The sequence below is a fragment of the Platalea leucorodia genome, assembly GCF_965183815.1.
Source record: "Platalea leucorodia genome assembly, chromosome: 8".
NCBI lineage: Eukaryota > Metazoa > Chordata > Aves > Pelecaniformes > Threskiornithidae > Platalea > Platalea leucorodia.
In genome coordinates, this window is record NC_138830.1 from 35710302 (window position 1) to 35725435 (window position 15134).

Consider the following 15134-nt stretch of genomic DNA (forward strand, 5'->3'; position numbering starts at 1 on the left):
TCAGTGACCTTCTAAGGGCAAAGGTGGGAGCTCTTTGTAAATGCTGTTATGGTGAATTCAGAGCCCAGCAGATGTCCTGGTATAATATTCCTAAAGCATCCAGCTTTTGGATAATCACTTGGTCCCCAAATGGAGCCTCTCCCTTGGGACTGTGTAAAATGCCCAGTTCTGCATGTCCCTGACTTACTCAGCAGGACCGAGGACCATGTTGACAGTTCATAGCAGGAGACTTGGCCCAGTCCTTTTAGGTATTGCTGGACGCTCGTTCTTTCCTCTTTCTGCCACCCCATTTACTGTAATCTGAGCAGGAACCTTTACCAGTGTCTAGGGCAGATCCTGATCTGCACAAGCCTGAAGGAAGGGCATGGGGAGACCCCAGGCATGACATTGCTTTCAGCAGAGTCTAGTCTCCCAGGATCTGAGGGGATGGGGAGGATGACCAGGATCACAGATAGGCAGGAGGCTGACTTTTATATCCTGTTCTGCACAGCAGAGCATCGGCAAAGCACCATCAGCAGCAAGGAGGCTGCAGGAGAACTGGACGACAGCCCTGTCTATAGAGCCATCGCCCGCCACCTTGGCATCGATATCTCTGCAGAAGGACATGCAGCCCGAAATCGCAGAGGGATTGTCATCATCGTCCATGGGGCACCCCTGACAGGTACATGAGCCGCAGCCCTTGGCTGCAAAGAGGCAGGGAAAGCAGGAGAGAGATATCCTGGTGGACCATGGTGCTTTGTTGATCAGTTGAAGCGAAGCAAGGCAAGCCACAGCTCTGCCGGTACATGAAACAGTCCCAGGCCTTCACCTAGCTGGTGCAAGTGGCGTGGCTGATCTTGTATCCATACAGCTAGGCTCTCATTCTCTCAAACAGAGTGGCCGTGTCCCTGTTGCCTCATGGGACCACACTGCCTATTGTCCACGTTGCCTTGTGGGAGCAGTCCCTAGCCCATACTGACCCCCAGACCATGCCCAGCCATTGCCTGAGACAGCACTGACCAGCACAGGCTAGCAAACAGTCTGAATGGTGGTGGGACAGGGCTCAAAACCCTGGCCCAGGGTTGAGGTCACTACAGGGGCCGAAGTCCTCAGCTGAACACGAGGTGGAGATGATCCACCTGGCTCTAGAGGACAATGCTTCTAACCATGCTCAAGCTGCCCCCTTCGTGGTTTTCCCTAAAGCAGCACTTTGCTTTCCGACTGTCCTTGAAATTTTGAAATCCTGTTCGGGGGCTTTCCAGACCCTGTCCTTGAAAATGCCTCATGTGCAAGTGTCACCAAGCAGTCTTTCTCTCTCTCAAGGCAAGACGTCGGCAGCGGTCGCCCTGTCCAAATACTACGGTGCTGCCTGCTTGTCCATTGATGCCATGGTGACAGAAGCCATCTCGGACAGGAGCAGCTCAGCAGGGCTCCGCGCCCGGGAGCTGTGCATCAGGGCTGCCATCGAGCAGAGCCACAAGGAGACAGAGGATGCTGGTAAGAAGAAATGCTGAACCCAGAGCTGCGCTTCAGAAACCCACCATGACCATCCACTTCTGCTTGCTCCAGAGAAGTTTGACAGCCCTCGGGCATGTAGAAATGCAAAGCCATTTCATAAAGCATCTCTGGTTATTGAAAAAAAAAATATCTCTTTTAAGGGCTCAGACAGGGGCACTTCTACTGCCCCTGGGCTTCTTGGCACATTTTCCTTTTCCTAGGAGCAGTGAAGAACACCTGTAATCTTTCTCAGAGTTTTATGTGTTTCCTCAAAGCTGAATCCAGCTTGCTCCTCATGGCCATCAGGCAGAACTGCTGCCCATTTTAACAAGGAAAAAGCCCTCTGAAGTGGCTCATTAAGCACTAGAAGACTGACTTTGAGTGTGGCTTCACAAACATGAGAGGAAGGGAAGAATAACCTCCCAGGGGAGTTTCAGATGAGAGACATGCTGCAGATGAGCTCTTTTCTCCAGAGATTTTCCTATACACGCTGTCAGGTCATGCAGCTCGTGCGTGTTGTTCTGTTCTCCACCTGAGACCGGAGACTTTTAGGAAACTTTATTGGGCAGCTGGTGCCCTGAGCTCTGCAGGGTGAGGCCAGACCCTGGCTCTGGTGGGGAAGTTTTGCATCAGTCAGCTTTGAACGTGGTTGGGTTGGGGGCTGGTGGAGGGAAGAGGGGCCTGAGTCCCAGGTGGGGTTATCCCATGTGGAGGCTTTAGCTCCAGTGGAGATGGGTGATGCAGCTGGGGCAGGGCTGTGTGTTACAGTCTCCATGTGAGAAGGCAGAATGGGTGCAAGGTACGGAAATGATAGTCCTGGAGGACAAATCTTTGGCTTGATCCATAGGGGAGCTACTATGCAAACAGTGTCACCTGCTTGCACATTTGTTAGGAGGGACACAGGGCTGTGCATTAAAAACTCTCTGGCTTTAAAATCCAGTATCAGATGGCGTGCTTTATCATGCTAATAAGAGAAGCAGGGAAGGAGCTGCTTCTGGAGAGCAGTGCTGCTAGTGCCTGGCAGGCTGGGGGACGAGTGCTGTGTCCCTACCAGGGCGCAGGGCTGTACCCATTGGGGTGGAAGGTGCCTGCTTGCTCCCCACAGCACCCGTCGCCAGCCCCGCTGAGCCATTTGTCCCCTCCACAGGTCAAAACGCAGATGTTTCCCTCAGCCTGCAGTTCAGCACCGAGGCCAAGCGCAGCCCAGACGTGAGCCAGTCCAGCTCTGGGGACAAAGTCAGCCTGCAGTCCATCAGTTCCCGAGGCCGAGCGAGTGCCGCAGTGGGCAAGAGGAAGACGGATGGCCGTGCATCCCAATCCCAGAAACAGCATCTGACAGGCTCCCAGGTGAAGCGTGATCTGCACTGGTTAATGCTTGGGACCTTTCTGTTGCCTTTGAGAAGTGAAGGGGCTGCTTACAGCGGTGTCTCCATGTCACCTGCAGCCTGGTGTGGGGGTATATAGTGCAGAGAGCCAGCTGGGCAGGCTGGGCATGACTCGGGGTGGGAACAAAACCCTGTGCTCTGGCAGAAGAACTACTGGGTCTTAATGGTTTGTTGGCAAAGTGCAGTCCTGGCTAACGTGGCTGCAGGCAGTGGGCAAAGCTGCGGGATGCTGCACTGGGGGCTTGCAAGCTTGGGTCTCTGCTGGCCAAGGGATGTGCCCGGGAGCTGGAGTTTTGTTCTAGTCTCTCACTAGTGAGAAACCCCAGCTCCAAGCCCAGCTGTTGGAATTGTTTGGGAGTTTCCAAAATGGTTTATTTTTCTTGTCGTGTTCAACATTGCAGGGCTCATCCAGTTCTCATCTCCTCTCTCCCCTTCCCTGTGTTCCTGCACAGCGATGGCTGAGCATCAGTGGCAGCACAGCAGGAGAGCTGGGCTTTATGAGCTGCGTGCTGCCCGAGGACTTGTTGGTGGCCATCCTCTCTGAAAGGCTGCAGGTACGTTTAGTGGGGGCAAATGATACGTTCCTGCTACAGAGAGACAGGCAGCGAGGTACGATTTGGAGAGGAGGAGGTCTATATCTGCTGTTGGAGGAGTCCTGGGCTGCATGCAGGGATCCTCGGGTGAAACTGCAGATGCCATAAGTTGGCAGGGTGCAGGGAAAGATCAGAGCTTGTCTGAGCTGATGCACTTGGAACAACGATGGCTGGTGTCCTTTGACATTTGGGTTTACTGGCTAGCTGAGAGCCCAATGCATGCGATAGCTGACTTTCTCTTCCTTTTTGTCTTGATTCACAGTTGAGTGACTGCTACCAGGGAGTGGTGTTTGATGGCCTGGAGACCCTCTTTGCATGCAACATTGCATCTGCTCTCCTCTGCCTGCTCAAAGCTGTCAGAAATCGGCCTCATATCTATTTTGTGAACCTGTTCCAGGATTATGCTTCTTTGAAAGCCAGGGAGACAGCTGCAAAAGAGCAGGAAGGTAAGACTCTTCATCTTGGTACCTCTCAAATCTTCTCTCTCAAGCCCTCAACCTTATCCATGTGTATCTGTATCACCAGCAGAGCTTGTAAGAAATGTTTCTATTAATCCTTCTACCTTCTGCCTCAGTGTAGCCAGCACTCAGCTCATGGTTGCTTAAAATACAGCAGAGCTGAGGCTATAAGACTTACCGTAGTCTCTAACATTAAAGCTTCGGCACAAATGCAAGCTGTTGTGGCTAAATAACTAACCACCGTCCAGCTGTCCACAATGCTGGTGCACATGAGCCAGGCAAGGCACGGGAACTTGCTGACTGGTGATAGTTTGGGGGATTATCTGAATTTTGGAGCAGGGATATGAGCTCCCCAGTATCTCCTGGCAGGATGATAGGCTGGGTTGGGACAGAGCTGTGGATCCTCACAGCTCACCCAGAACAGTTAGCTCTGCTTGCAGTCACTAATGGTTTCTCCTCTGGTCTGTGCTGAAGGACGGGAGCAGGAAGAAGCTGCCAGGAGGGAGAAAGCACGTCTCTGGGAGATGGATGAGGACGAGTATGATGCCCTCACTGAGGAGCAGAAAACTCAATTTAATAACAATATACGACAAGTCCAGCGTGAGAGGAAGAAGAGGTCTGTAAGCCTTCCATGGGTAACTCCCCAGGATAGTGTCCCTGAAAGGTTTCCCTGCTCCATAGACCTTGGTTCAGCTCAGAGGGGTTACAGAGCAAAGACCAAAAGTGTCCATTACAAGCGGGACAAAGATAGCCAGTTCCACCTCCCTGGTTCCCAACAGAGGAAGGACTTTCCTCTGGTGAGATGAGAACATCATCTCTCCATTTTAGCGGTGAGCCCTCCAGCTTAGACGCTGGCTGCAGGGAGCTGGGAGAAGAAGGGCTGGATAAGCCAAGTAAGTATTGGTGCAGGGATAAGTAGGTGTTAGTGATTTGCAAGCTGGTTTACACTGGGAAATCAAGAGAGGGCTTCAGGCTTCAGTGCAGAGAGATGGTGGATCAGTCTTCAGCAGTGTGCTGAAGGTGTCCAGGTGGACCTTATTGGAGAAGTAGCATAATTTAGACCTTATGACAGCAAAGCCTAGATTTGGCTGGCCCTGGAGGTCTCCGCCCACCTTTCCTTAGTTTGGATACTCCCAGCCTCCCCAGGTTGAGAGAAGTCCATGGAGATGGTCTAATGGTTCTACCCGGCCTCAGGGTCAATGAATGAAGTGCAGGACCAGCTGGGATTGCAGCAAGCCCAGATTTCTGGCAGTGACTCTCAGGGATGTTTTCTGTTTGGCTTGCTGAAGGGAGATGGAGCAGCTGGCTCGAGAGCTTGAGGAAAAGCACCAGCGGGAGCTAGAACACTTGAAGGAGGAAGAAGAGCTGAAGAAGAAGTCGAAGCGGGGGAAGAGAGAGCTTGGAAAAGACAAAGATAATGCTTCGGGGAAGAAAAGCCAGCCTGGAGTCAGGCAGGTGGGTGGTTGTGTTTATAGAGATGAGTAAAAGGCCCGGGGACCTTCCCGCTGAGTTGTGGCATTCCCCAAGAAGCCGGCAGCCACATGCAGTGCTGAGGATGAGTACCTGGCCATGAGTAACATGCAGGGCTGTGCTGGGAAACAGCAGCTGGTGTTGGATCATGCTGCTGCTTCACCAGAGGTGTTTTCCCATGGGTTTGTAGAACTGCTCTTCCAGGATCATGCTGCCTTTGAGTCATGGCTTCATGCAACTCCATACATTCACTGTGAAGCCCTAGATAGTTTTAGTCCAGCCTTTCTCCCCACTCTCCATGTGACTTACACCTCTGAGCCATGATCCGTCTTGGCTGTGGTGTCTTTTCCTACATGTCTGGCAGGAGATATCTCTAGGCCTTAGGTATTCATTAGCAACCAGACTTCCCAAAGAGTCAGCCAGCCACAGGGATGCTCAGCATACCAGAAATGAGCCCAGAGGACTGCACAGAAGTAAGGAGGTGTCCTAAGTTCCCTGTTTGGTTTGGGAAGCTGTTCTGTTTCTCAGCTGGTTTACAGGGCTCCTCATCAGTCTGGCACCAGGGAGTTTGGTTTCAGTTGAGCTAAACTGGGTACTAGCTGCATTCTGAGTTGGGATTTGTAGAGCACCTAGCACAGGTCTCGGCCAAGGCTCGGGGTGCTATTGCAAAGATCATCGCTGTCCTACAGCATTTGAGTCGGTGCTTTGAAATGCTCACTGCTTTTTCCCCCGCTTCTCCTGCTCAGAATATGAACACATCCAACAGCAACACCAATGCATCCATCAGCAACCGGTCAGATGTCACTGAAGGGGTAGACAAGAAGGGATCTGTAAAGGAGCACCCAGACTCTGTTGCAGGTGATAAGGAAGATAAGAAAAAGCAAAGCAAGGTTCCCCTGACGGATGCCTGCCCGGCGGTGGTTGTGCAACCCACAGACCCAGAACAGGGGGAAACCAAAAATGAGGCCCTGAGTGACAGCGAGAAGAACTTGGCCCTGAGGTTTAAGATCTACGAGGCATCACAGAAGGATGTCACACATATTTTGTCATACTGGGACAGGGTTCAAGGTATCCTCCTGTCCCCTCTGAACCAAGAGGAGGTGCGGCACCAAGCAGAAGACCAGCGCCAGCATTTATCCAGCCGCAGGAGCCGGAAGGACAGAGAGAAGGAGCGTCAGGAGAGGCTGGAGAAGGAGCGCGTGGAGAAAGAGCACCTGGAGAAGGAGCGGCTGGAAAAACTGAAGGCTCTTGAGGACTCCAAGTTATCTCAGCTGGAAGGGGAAGGTGCAGAAGAAGGGTCAGCCAGGGGCCAGGATGTTGGGGTGCCCTGCTTGGACATCCAGGTGCTGAGCTCAGAAGATGTGACTGGGAAGATCCTGGAGAGCAGCAAGCTGCCAGCAGCAGAGCAGGTAAAGCCCTGCGAGGCTCAGATGCTGAGCGTGCCACAGTCTGGGCCCTGGTGCATTGTGTCCTGCCAGGTGACAAGGGCACAGAGCCTTGTCCAGGCCACCGATGATGTTCCACAATGGCTCTGCAGCAGCCATGTGGCTGGGGAGGTTCTCAGCATCCTTTAGATGGGTGGAAAGAGGGAATGCTCTCTGTTCAAGCATCCTGTCTGTTCAGAGAGTTTCCCAGTCTGTAAATCATTAAAAATGGTCCCAGGGCAGGGCAGGTCATGATCATTGTTTCCTTCAGCTGAGTTGCTCAAGTGAGAGGTTTCTCTCTAGGTCCCACTTGTAGGTCCTGGCACTGCTGTGGAGCCTGCCCACCCCACTGGGCATAAAAAAGCACTGTCTCTGAATCTGAATTCTCTCAGTGCCAGGAGGCACACAAGGCGCGAACATTGTTCTTCCACTTCGATCGGTCTGCGGCTGCGTGCTCTGGAGTCACCCAAGGGCCACAGCGCAGTCTTCTGTTGGTTTTTTCCTCAAGACATGACCAATCCAGCTCCATCTCCTCCTCCTCACTTCATTACTGATTTTCTCCATCTCCGAGTTGATGCTTGTTGTTTCTGCAACTTTTTTTTTTTTTTTCCGGGAGGAGGTATTTGGCCTCCTGCCCAACCCCCATGACTTGGAGGGCCAGTGGTTTTTCTGTCAGGGTGGCCTTCCCTTAGGCTGCGTTGGTCTTCTTCAATTTTATCCGGTGCACCCTCCAGAGAGGGATCCCCTATCCACCACCCAGGGGACGCGCCTTCTAGCCGTGCAGCCCCAGCCGAAGGAAAAAAGCACTGTACTCCATACAAATAAAAAAAACAAAAACAAAAACAAAAACAAACAAACAAAAAATTGCCAAAAGCTCAGTGCCTTTAAGGAAGGAGTGTGAGGATGAAGGTGATGGGATTATAAACAGGGTTTTTTCTTATGCTTTAGATCCTGGATGGCCTGGGACTGGGTCCCTCAGGGCCTCCCATTCCCCCTACCGCTTTTTACTCTGTGATCCACTACCCGGAGAAGCGGATGGCCCCTGAAGCAGGAGAAGCCCTCAAGCACTTCGTCTTTGTTGTGCCAGAAGGTGCCACTACAGAAGATGAAAAGAAGGATACTGAAAGTCTCATGGATGCCCCCATTGTGCCCACAGTGAAGGTGCCAGGGCAGGGGCCAGGCTGGATGGGAGCATGGGGGCGGGGGAGGATGGAAAAGGGTCACTGTGGAAGGGCGGTGAAGACATGACAGGGTCTGCAGGCATCTCTCTTGTCTGTCCAAAAGAGACAGCTCTGCTTGAGACATAGGGTGGTTCTGTAAGACGAGAGAAAGAAAATCACCTAAGGCCTTCAACTTCCCTTGAAGAGAGGGTCCTGGGCAAGGAGAAGATCCTGGGCAAGGAGAGGTGTCGTAGGCAAAACGAAGTCCAGGAAGACCAAATCCCTGGGCAGATATGAAACCAGTAGATGCTGGTTACTTATTTTTTCTTCCTCCTGTTTGTTAATAGACCCGCAGCTTGCTTTCCAGGATGGGGATGTCTTAGGACAGGGCTCATCTCTCTCTCTTTCCTCTCTCCCCTTGGTGTGAAGATGTCAGAGCAGCAGGTCACCCCAACCAGGGGCCGGTCGAGGAAGGAGAAAGCTGCGAGCAGCCGGGAGGCTGCGAGGGAGAAGCGGGGCTCTGGCCGGGGCAGGAGAGGTCTCCAGGGGCCAGGCACAGGATCATCCCCACGGCCCCCCAAGGTGGACCAAAGTGGCATGGACACGGACCCATTCCCAGGGAGATCCGTCAGGTGAGCTGTGAGGGAGGAGGTGATCCCTCTTCTTCACAGCCATCTCGCCAAACGAGGTCTATCATCCCCAGCTCCACAGGGACCCTCTGCTGGTGCCTCCATGGGATGGCGAGTCCATGACCCTCCTCCTTGTCTCATTTGCTTGTTAGCAATGTCTGAAGCCTCTTCTTTAATTGTCAGGCTGAGCAGCTGCCGGTGGATAGTGCCTGCCCACGGCAAGGTGGAACTGAAAGTCCACTTCAGCTCCACGGTGGTGGGCCAGTTTGATCAAACACTGCATTTTGAGGTCCTAGGGACAAACCGTCTGTACCAGCTGCACTGCAGGGGCACCTGCCTGTATCCCACCATCAGCCAGGACCCACGGTAAGGCTGGCCTGTGGGAGCGTCCCACACTGCCTCCCCCTAAACTCAAAGCCAGGGCTGTCCCTTGTACCCTGTGACCTTCTGGCTTGGGCAGAGCGGGCTGCCTGAGCAGCCCAGCATCTTTTCCCATGCTTGGAGCTGGGAACCAGTACTGGTACCTCAGCCACCAATAATGATTATGGGTTTCTGACCAGGTTTTCTATGCAGAGCATCTCACAGCTCCTCATTCCCCATTTTCTCTCCCCAGGCTGGTGTTTCCTCACTGGAGGAAGAGCAAGGCAGATGATGACATCATCTTCAAGCAGTATGTCATGAACACAGGTGTATTCCACTTTGGACCGCTGCTGTGTGGCAAGTCAAGAGACTGGTATGTGCTCCCTGCCCCAAGTGAGCATCCTGATGCGCTGCCTGCTCCGAGTGAGATGCTGGGATGGGATCTCCAGGGTCTTGTGCTCTGATGGACATGCTTGGAGACATGCTGTCCCAGTGGCACAATTCAGGGCAGGCCCAGGCAGAGACCTGGGAGATACACAGGGCTGAAGGGCCACAGATGTGTGAACCTGAGCAGATAACAGGCACATGAGTCTTGGAGGATATGGAGAGACATAGAGATGATCTTCCTACCTGGTGGGTGCCTTGGTGGCCAGAGCCACATGCTGCTTCCAGCCTGAAGGAGACTTGGGGCAACTTGTGTCCCCCCTCCACATCTCAGCTTCACCACCTATGAAATGAACTTTAAGGTGCTTTTTTAAAGTGTTTTGAGTTCTATGGGTAGACTGAATGAGCAATTATTCTGCTGATGGTTTTATAAACCATTCATTAATCTGTAATATTAGTAAGACTTTGTGATTTGACCTGCCAGTGTGTGTGTTGGGGGGAACCTGCAGAGGAATAAAAATGGGATTTACATTTTCCTGATCCTCACTGCTGGATAAAGTCTGCCTAAAAAAATTGTCGTTGTAGCTGCTGGCATATTTCTAACATTGCTCTTTTTTTTTTTTTTTTAATATTAGAAATTAAGTTCTTGTCTTTCTGGGAGCCCTGGAGAGCTAGTGGTATTTTGACAACCCAAGGAAATTAAATCAAAACAGTTTAAAAAACAAAAGAGGATCTTTAGCCAGGCTGATGAATGGTCTCAGGCTTCTGTTTGCTTTATTAACCCTTTAACTCCAAATTCTGTTCCACACCTGAGAGAAGGGACATTTGTTAAATTTAGCATTCCTCTTCAGAAATAATCCTTTCTATTTCCTTTCCTGAGGCTTGGAGCTAACCCCTGAAATACAAGGCAATCTCATGACTTTTTGGACAAAGATAAGCTAAACTATTTTTAAAACCTCTTTTCAAAAGCATTTCTTTATACCCTGCAGGGAAGGAAACACAACAAAGAAGGGGGAAGAACCCATGTGCCTGGCGCACTTTTATTTTTCCAGGCACCTTTGAATTTATATTTTGTAAAACGCTCTTTATTTAAGTGGCCTGGGCATCATCACGCTTCTGGGATGGAGGCACCAGGTATAGGGGCAGACATCAAAGTAACACAAGGATGAATACACATATCATTCAACGTGCCCCTGAAAGTGATCCTTTTTCTTAGCCTGCTTGTTAGACCATGGTCTTCCAGTGCAGCCTCCTGCTGCCAGGGCACAGTGCTGTGATAAAGACGATGGTCCCGGGTTCTCCTCTGCAGCCTTTTCCCCTTTTGTGGACAGGTACAAGGCGCCGCACTATCCCAGCAACTGTGAGAAGATAACCATCCTCAATGTCACCCCCTTGGAAGCAGAAGTGCATTTCTTCTTTGAGCGTGATCTCAAAGCGGACACGTTCCTTTTAGACCCTCCCAGCATGAGGCTGAAACCTAACGAGAAGCAGGTAGGAGATGAGCAGGTAGGGCAGGTGCCAGTAGAAGTGCCCAGGAGCCGTTCCTCCTGCTCACTGAATGCTCTTCTGTATTTCTTTTTGCTGGGCCGGCGGTAGGAGCTGAGCATTTGGGCGTACCCCACTTCATCTGGCCTCGTGGAAGACAACCTCGTCTGCTGCATTCAGGAGAACCCAGAGCCGGTGGTCTTCCGCCTGTGCTGCCAGGGGGTGCAGGTGGAGCTGGGGGTCAGCCCCAAGCACGTGCATTTCGACAAGCTGCTTCTGCACAGGTCAGTTGTCCCACAGCTGCTCTGCCAGGGACGAGAGCTGTCAGCAAGTTGCCCTTCAGCTTCTCTTGCTGGCTGTGTGACCACTCAGATTGGAGGCTGGGCTAGCATCCCTCTTTCTTCCAGCAACTCCCAGTTTCTTGCTCGCCATTCCTCACTGGCTTTGCTATCCTGTAACAGCCACAAGTTCCATAACCCTCCAGCAATGCTGAGCAATGGGCATTTTGATGTATTTGTACCTTGTCTGCTCGTTCAGAGAGCAGTCCAGTTGCTCCTCCGTATCTCTCTTCTGTTGCATACACTTCTAACACCAAGCTCTGCCCCAAGGACCTCACCTCTCATGCTTGTGACATAGAGAAAACATTTAACTATGGTTTCATATGCATGGATAGGGCTGCTCCAAGTTGTATTCAATTGCAAGGCTAGCATGACTGTCGAGCAACCGGTGCTGAGTCTCCTCCTGTCTCTGCAGGAGGGACACCAAGACCCTGGTCCTGAGAAACAGCACCCCACTGCCCGTGGCCTGGCGGCTCAGTGGGCTGGAAAACCTCGGCGAGGACTTCTCCGTGTCGCAAGACAAGGGCACCATTGGTCCCCGCGCAGAGTTTGGCGTGCATCTGTATTTCAAGGCCACGAAGGCTCTAAGCATTAAGAAGATGATCCGAGTAGAGGTAGGGGGGAAAGTGCCCTCCCTGGCAGAGCAAGGCAGAGTGATCAGCCCTGTGCTTTTAGGGATGGAGTCCGTGCTTGAAAGGATACCCTGCAAAGAGGGCAAAAGGATGAGCCTTCATGAGATCACTTTCTACCTGCATTGCTGGGGGGCAGGCCCTTAGCAGCAAGGGACTCTCACTGAAGGATGATATTTTGGAACCTAAGTGACTACTAGGGTGCTCTTGTAGCTGAGCTTCATCAGGCAAGTATATTGTGAAGTCAGGAAGAGATGTGCCTGATGGACGTAAGGGTGCGATGACCCCAACTTCTGCTGCCTCAAACTGGGTTCAACAGAACACGTGGTGCATCCCTGAGCATCCACATCACCCCAGATAACCAGCCACTGCCTCTGCGGGGCTTACACTTGGGTTATGAGGCTGCGTCCTGAGCCCATATTACAACCACCTTGCTGCTGTGCATGGTTGAATGCTGTTGTTTGATTGTCCAGACTTCAGCGTGCTCCCTGCACCCATCCTGGAGTCCATCTGGAGCTCTTAACATAGAGCAACAAGCTGCTGCCCTGGGATTTTGTTCCCCATGGTTTAGGGGCTGAATTTCAGTGAAGATGCTGGGTGATTGAAGAGGAGAGGGTTGATTGTCAATGCCACCTCCTCTGGGACACCTCACACTTCTTGTGGTTGTTTTTACATCGCTGTGCCTCCCAGGGTGCTTTAGCAGCAGCATTCCCTGCTGTAGGAGTGGAGAGTTGGGCTGACAGGGTTTCTTACTGCAGCAGAATCCCACTGGGTCAGCCCGTGAGATGAACAGGTTAGGAAAGCTTAGGAGTCCACAAATGCTTGTCAAACAGGGGAGGCCATGGTGGAAGCAGCTGGCAGAGAGAAGGACTCTCATGTTGTCTACCAAAAGTATTTAGGAGAATGGTCTAAGCAGTGTTTGTTTCTTGCTGCCTCAGGTTTCAGATGCAGAAAACATCCTGGGGATTGTTCAGATTGAAAATATCCAAATCCTTGCGGAGGCCTATGATGTTGCTCTGAGCATCAGCATTTCTAAAGGTCAGTGGATGCCTCCAAAACAAAGTAGTCCGGGTGTATTGCATTGCCTTGGCAGCGAGCAACCAAAGCACTTGGGACAAGATGGGATACCATGCAAGTGTGGCATGGATACATAAAGCACCTATCCTGCAAACTGCGTGGAGTGAAGCGCTGTCAGGGCACAGACAGCCTTGAGTTTCTCACGTCTGAACTTTGAAGTGTGCCACTTCATGTGCAGATTGATTTGGGGGCTTTGAAACAACATGATGTCAACAAGCACTTGGAAACTCCTGAAGGCTCAGCACATCACATAAAATTGTTGAATCTGTTTGGAAGCAAGGAAATGGAAACCAAGCTCCTTAGCTGCTAAACCCTGCAGATATTCTCTGAGTAAGAAGAGAAAGGGCAGCAAAGTAGCTAGAGAAAACTTACAAGAACAGGCACTTGCTGACAAGGGTTTTGTGCCACCTGAGAACTCCAAATATGTATCTTGTCACTTGGTGTAGTCTGCAGCAACTCACAGGTATTCACCATTTCTTACCTCGCTCTGTGGATTTTCTGCAGGTACAGATGGCAGCGTGGATTTTGGAATCCTTAAGGTCCTGGATGATGCAAAGCAAGTGCTGACTCTGAAGAACAAAGGGAAGTATGAGATTGCATACAGGTGGGTCCAGCTGCCTGGTCTGTGAATGCATGGTGCCACCATCTGCCCAGGCCTGCATTCTCCTTCTATCCATGGCTAGAAGCTGTTCCCATGCTGACTACCTCATGATCTGAGTAAATGCAAAACCTGGGCTCTCCAATCTCAAATATTTTAATAGAGAATCCAGCCACACACCAGCAGTTCTTCACAGCTCAGCAGGAACCAGAAGGAGGGACACTGAAATTTAAGCCACTCACTATTGAGATTAATTTTCTTCCTTTGAGGGTCAGCTCATTTCTCTTATGAGAATCTTTAAAGGACGGAATGAAAAAAATCAGTGTCAAGATTAGCTTGCAACACTCATGATTGTCTGCACTCTGTGTCAAGATCTGGGATTCCCCAAGCAGAGCTGGACTCTTTCCCTTTTATTTTTTTTTTACGGTCTTATGCAAAGTCCTGGCTGTGCTGGTGGCATTTGTACTTTTAACTGCAGAGGTCTTCGTTCCTTCCCTTTCTCCCCAGTTTCAAGCTGGAAACTGCAGATACCAACATACCTGACTTGGCATCCCACTTCACCATCCAGCCACAGAAGGGCATGCTGACTGTCTCCGAGCGCCCTGTGCAGGTCCAGCTGCTCTTCCACCCCAAGATGGAAATGCATATTGAGGACAAACCCATCCTGCACTGCCAGGTGAGCTGCCTGGGCCAGGCGGTGTTAGCACACCATGTCTTGGGAGCATAAGCAGGACACGTGTCTTCTGGAAGGAAGGCTTTAGCTGGGGAATTCTCTCTTGTACATATACAACAAAGTCTTTCAGAAACCATTTGTGATGCTTCCTAAGCGGAGCTGAAAATCTGGCTCTGAAGGAGACATTTAAACAGGGAGGGTGGGCTGATGGGGTCAGGGGACAGAGATAGAGGCTAGCCTCTTTGCTGTATTTACCAACCCCTCCTCTGGTTGCAGGTGATTGAGCCCAGCGTCTGTGAAGGAGGCGAGACCATTGCCATCATCCCAGTGAGGGTGTCAGCGAAAGCTGTGTTCAGCAAGTACAGCATTTACCCTGCCTCGCTCATCAGCTTCGGTGCCATGATGAACGGCACCAGGAAAACCTGCACCTTCACGCTGGAGAACAAAGGCATCCTCGACTTTAAATTCTTCATCTACCGAGCAGACCAGGATGCACCTGTATTGCCAAGGAAAAGGTGAGAGAAGACCTGCACCACCCTTCCTGCCTGAGGAGGCAGCACAGCACAGCTGGTATGTGACAGGTTATTGTCTATTTGGGTCACTGGCTTGTGAACAGGGAGCAGAAAAATGCCCATGTATAGAACAAAGCTGGTGATATAGCTGATCTGTCCATAAGCTAGAGTAATAGGAGCTGCAGGCAGCCCTCCGGGAGCCATCAAGAGCAGGAAGGTCCATGGGGAGGAAGGCCAGCTTTGGCCTCAGAGAAAGGTGGTGGAGCTCAGCATGATGGATGTTTTTTGCTTTCTCCTCTCAGTGCACATCACATGAAATCTGCCCGCTCCCATGACAGTGAAAACTTAAGCAAAATGACTCCCTCAGTCAAGCAAAGCAAGCACTCACTGCAAAAGGATGCAAACCCCTTTGTGCAGGTGGGTGGCTCCTGCTCCCCAACACATGCCACTGCAGGCGGTGTGGGAGGATGCTGCTGTGCCCAG

The 15134-nt window shown here is 51.4% G+C and overlaps 1 protein-coding gene across 1 annotated transcript in view; it reads left to right on the top strand.

Moving 5' to 3' along the window:
* Positions 1-15134, top strand: part of HYDIN (HYDIN axonemal central pair apparatus protein) — a gene marked incomplete at both ends in the record, with an annotated part of 149106 nt that overhangs the window by 110361 nt on the left and 23611 nt on the right. Inside the window, 20 exons of the mRNA XM_082319070.1 lie at positions 491-661; positions 1303-1476; positions 2624-2823; positions 3263-3415; positions 3717-3900; positions 4387-4528; positions 5202-5367; positions 6129-6791; positions 7755-7967; positions 8396-8598; positions 8779-8961; positions 9209-9328; positions 10671-10830; positions 10936-11108; positions 11578-11776; positions 12730-12829; positions 13373-13472; positions 13974-14142; positions 14416-14654; positions 14954-15068. Of these exons, the coding sequence (XP_082175196.1) occupies positions 491-661; positions 1303-1476; positions 2624-2823; positions 3263-3415; positions 3717-3900; positions 4387-4528; positions 5202-5367; positions 6129-6791; positions 7755-7967; positions 8396-8598; positions 8779-8961; positions 9209-9328; positions 10671-10830; positions 10936-11108; positions 11578-11776; positions 12730-12829; positions 13373-13472; positions 13974-14142; positions 14416-14654; positions 14954-15068 (3827 nt within the window). The remainder of the gene's footprint in view (positions 1-490; positions 662-1302; positions 1477-2623; positions 2824-3262; positions 3416-3716; positions 3901-4386; positions 4529-5201; positions 5368-6128; positions 6792-7754; positions 7968-8395; positions 8599-8778; positions 8962-9208; positions 9329-10670; positions 10831-10935; positions 11109-11577; positions 11777-12729; positions 12830-13372; positions 13473-13973; positions 14143-14415; positions 14655-14953; positions 15069-15134) is intronic.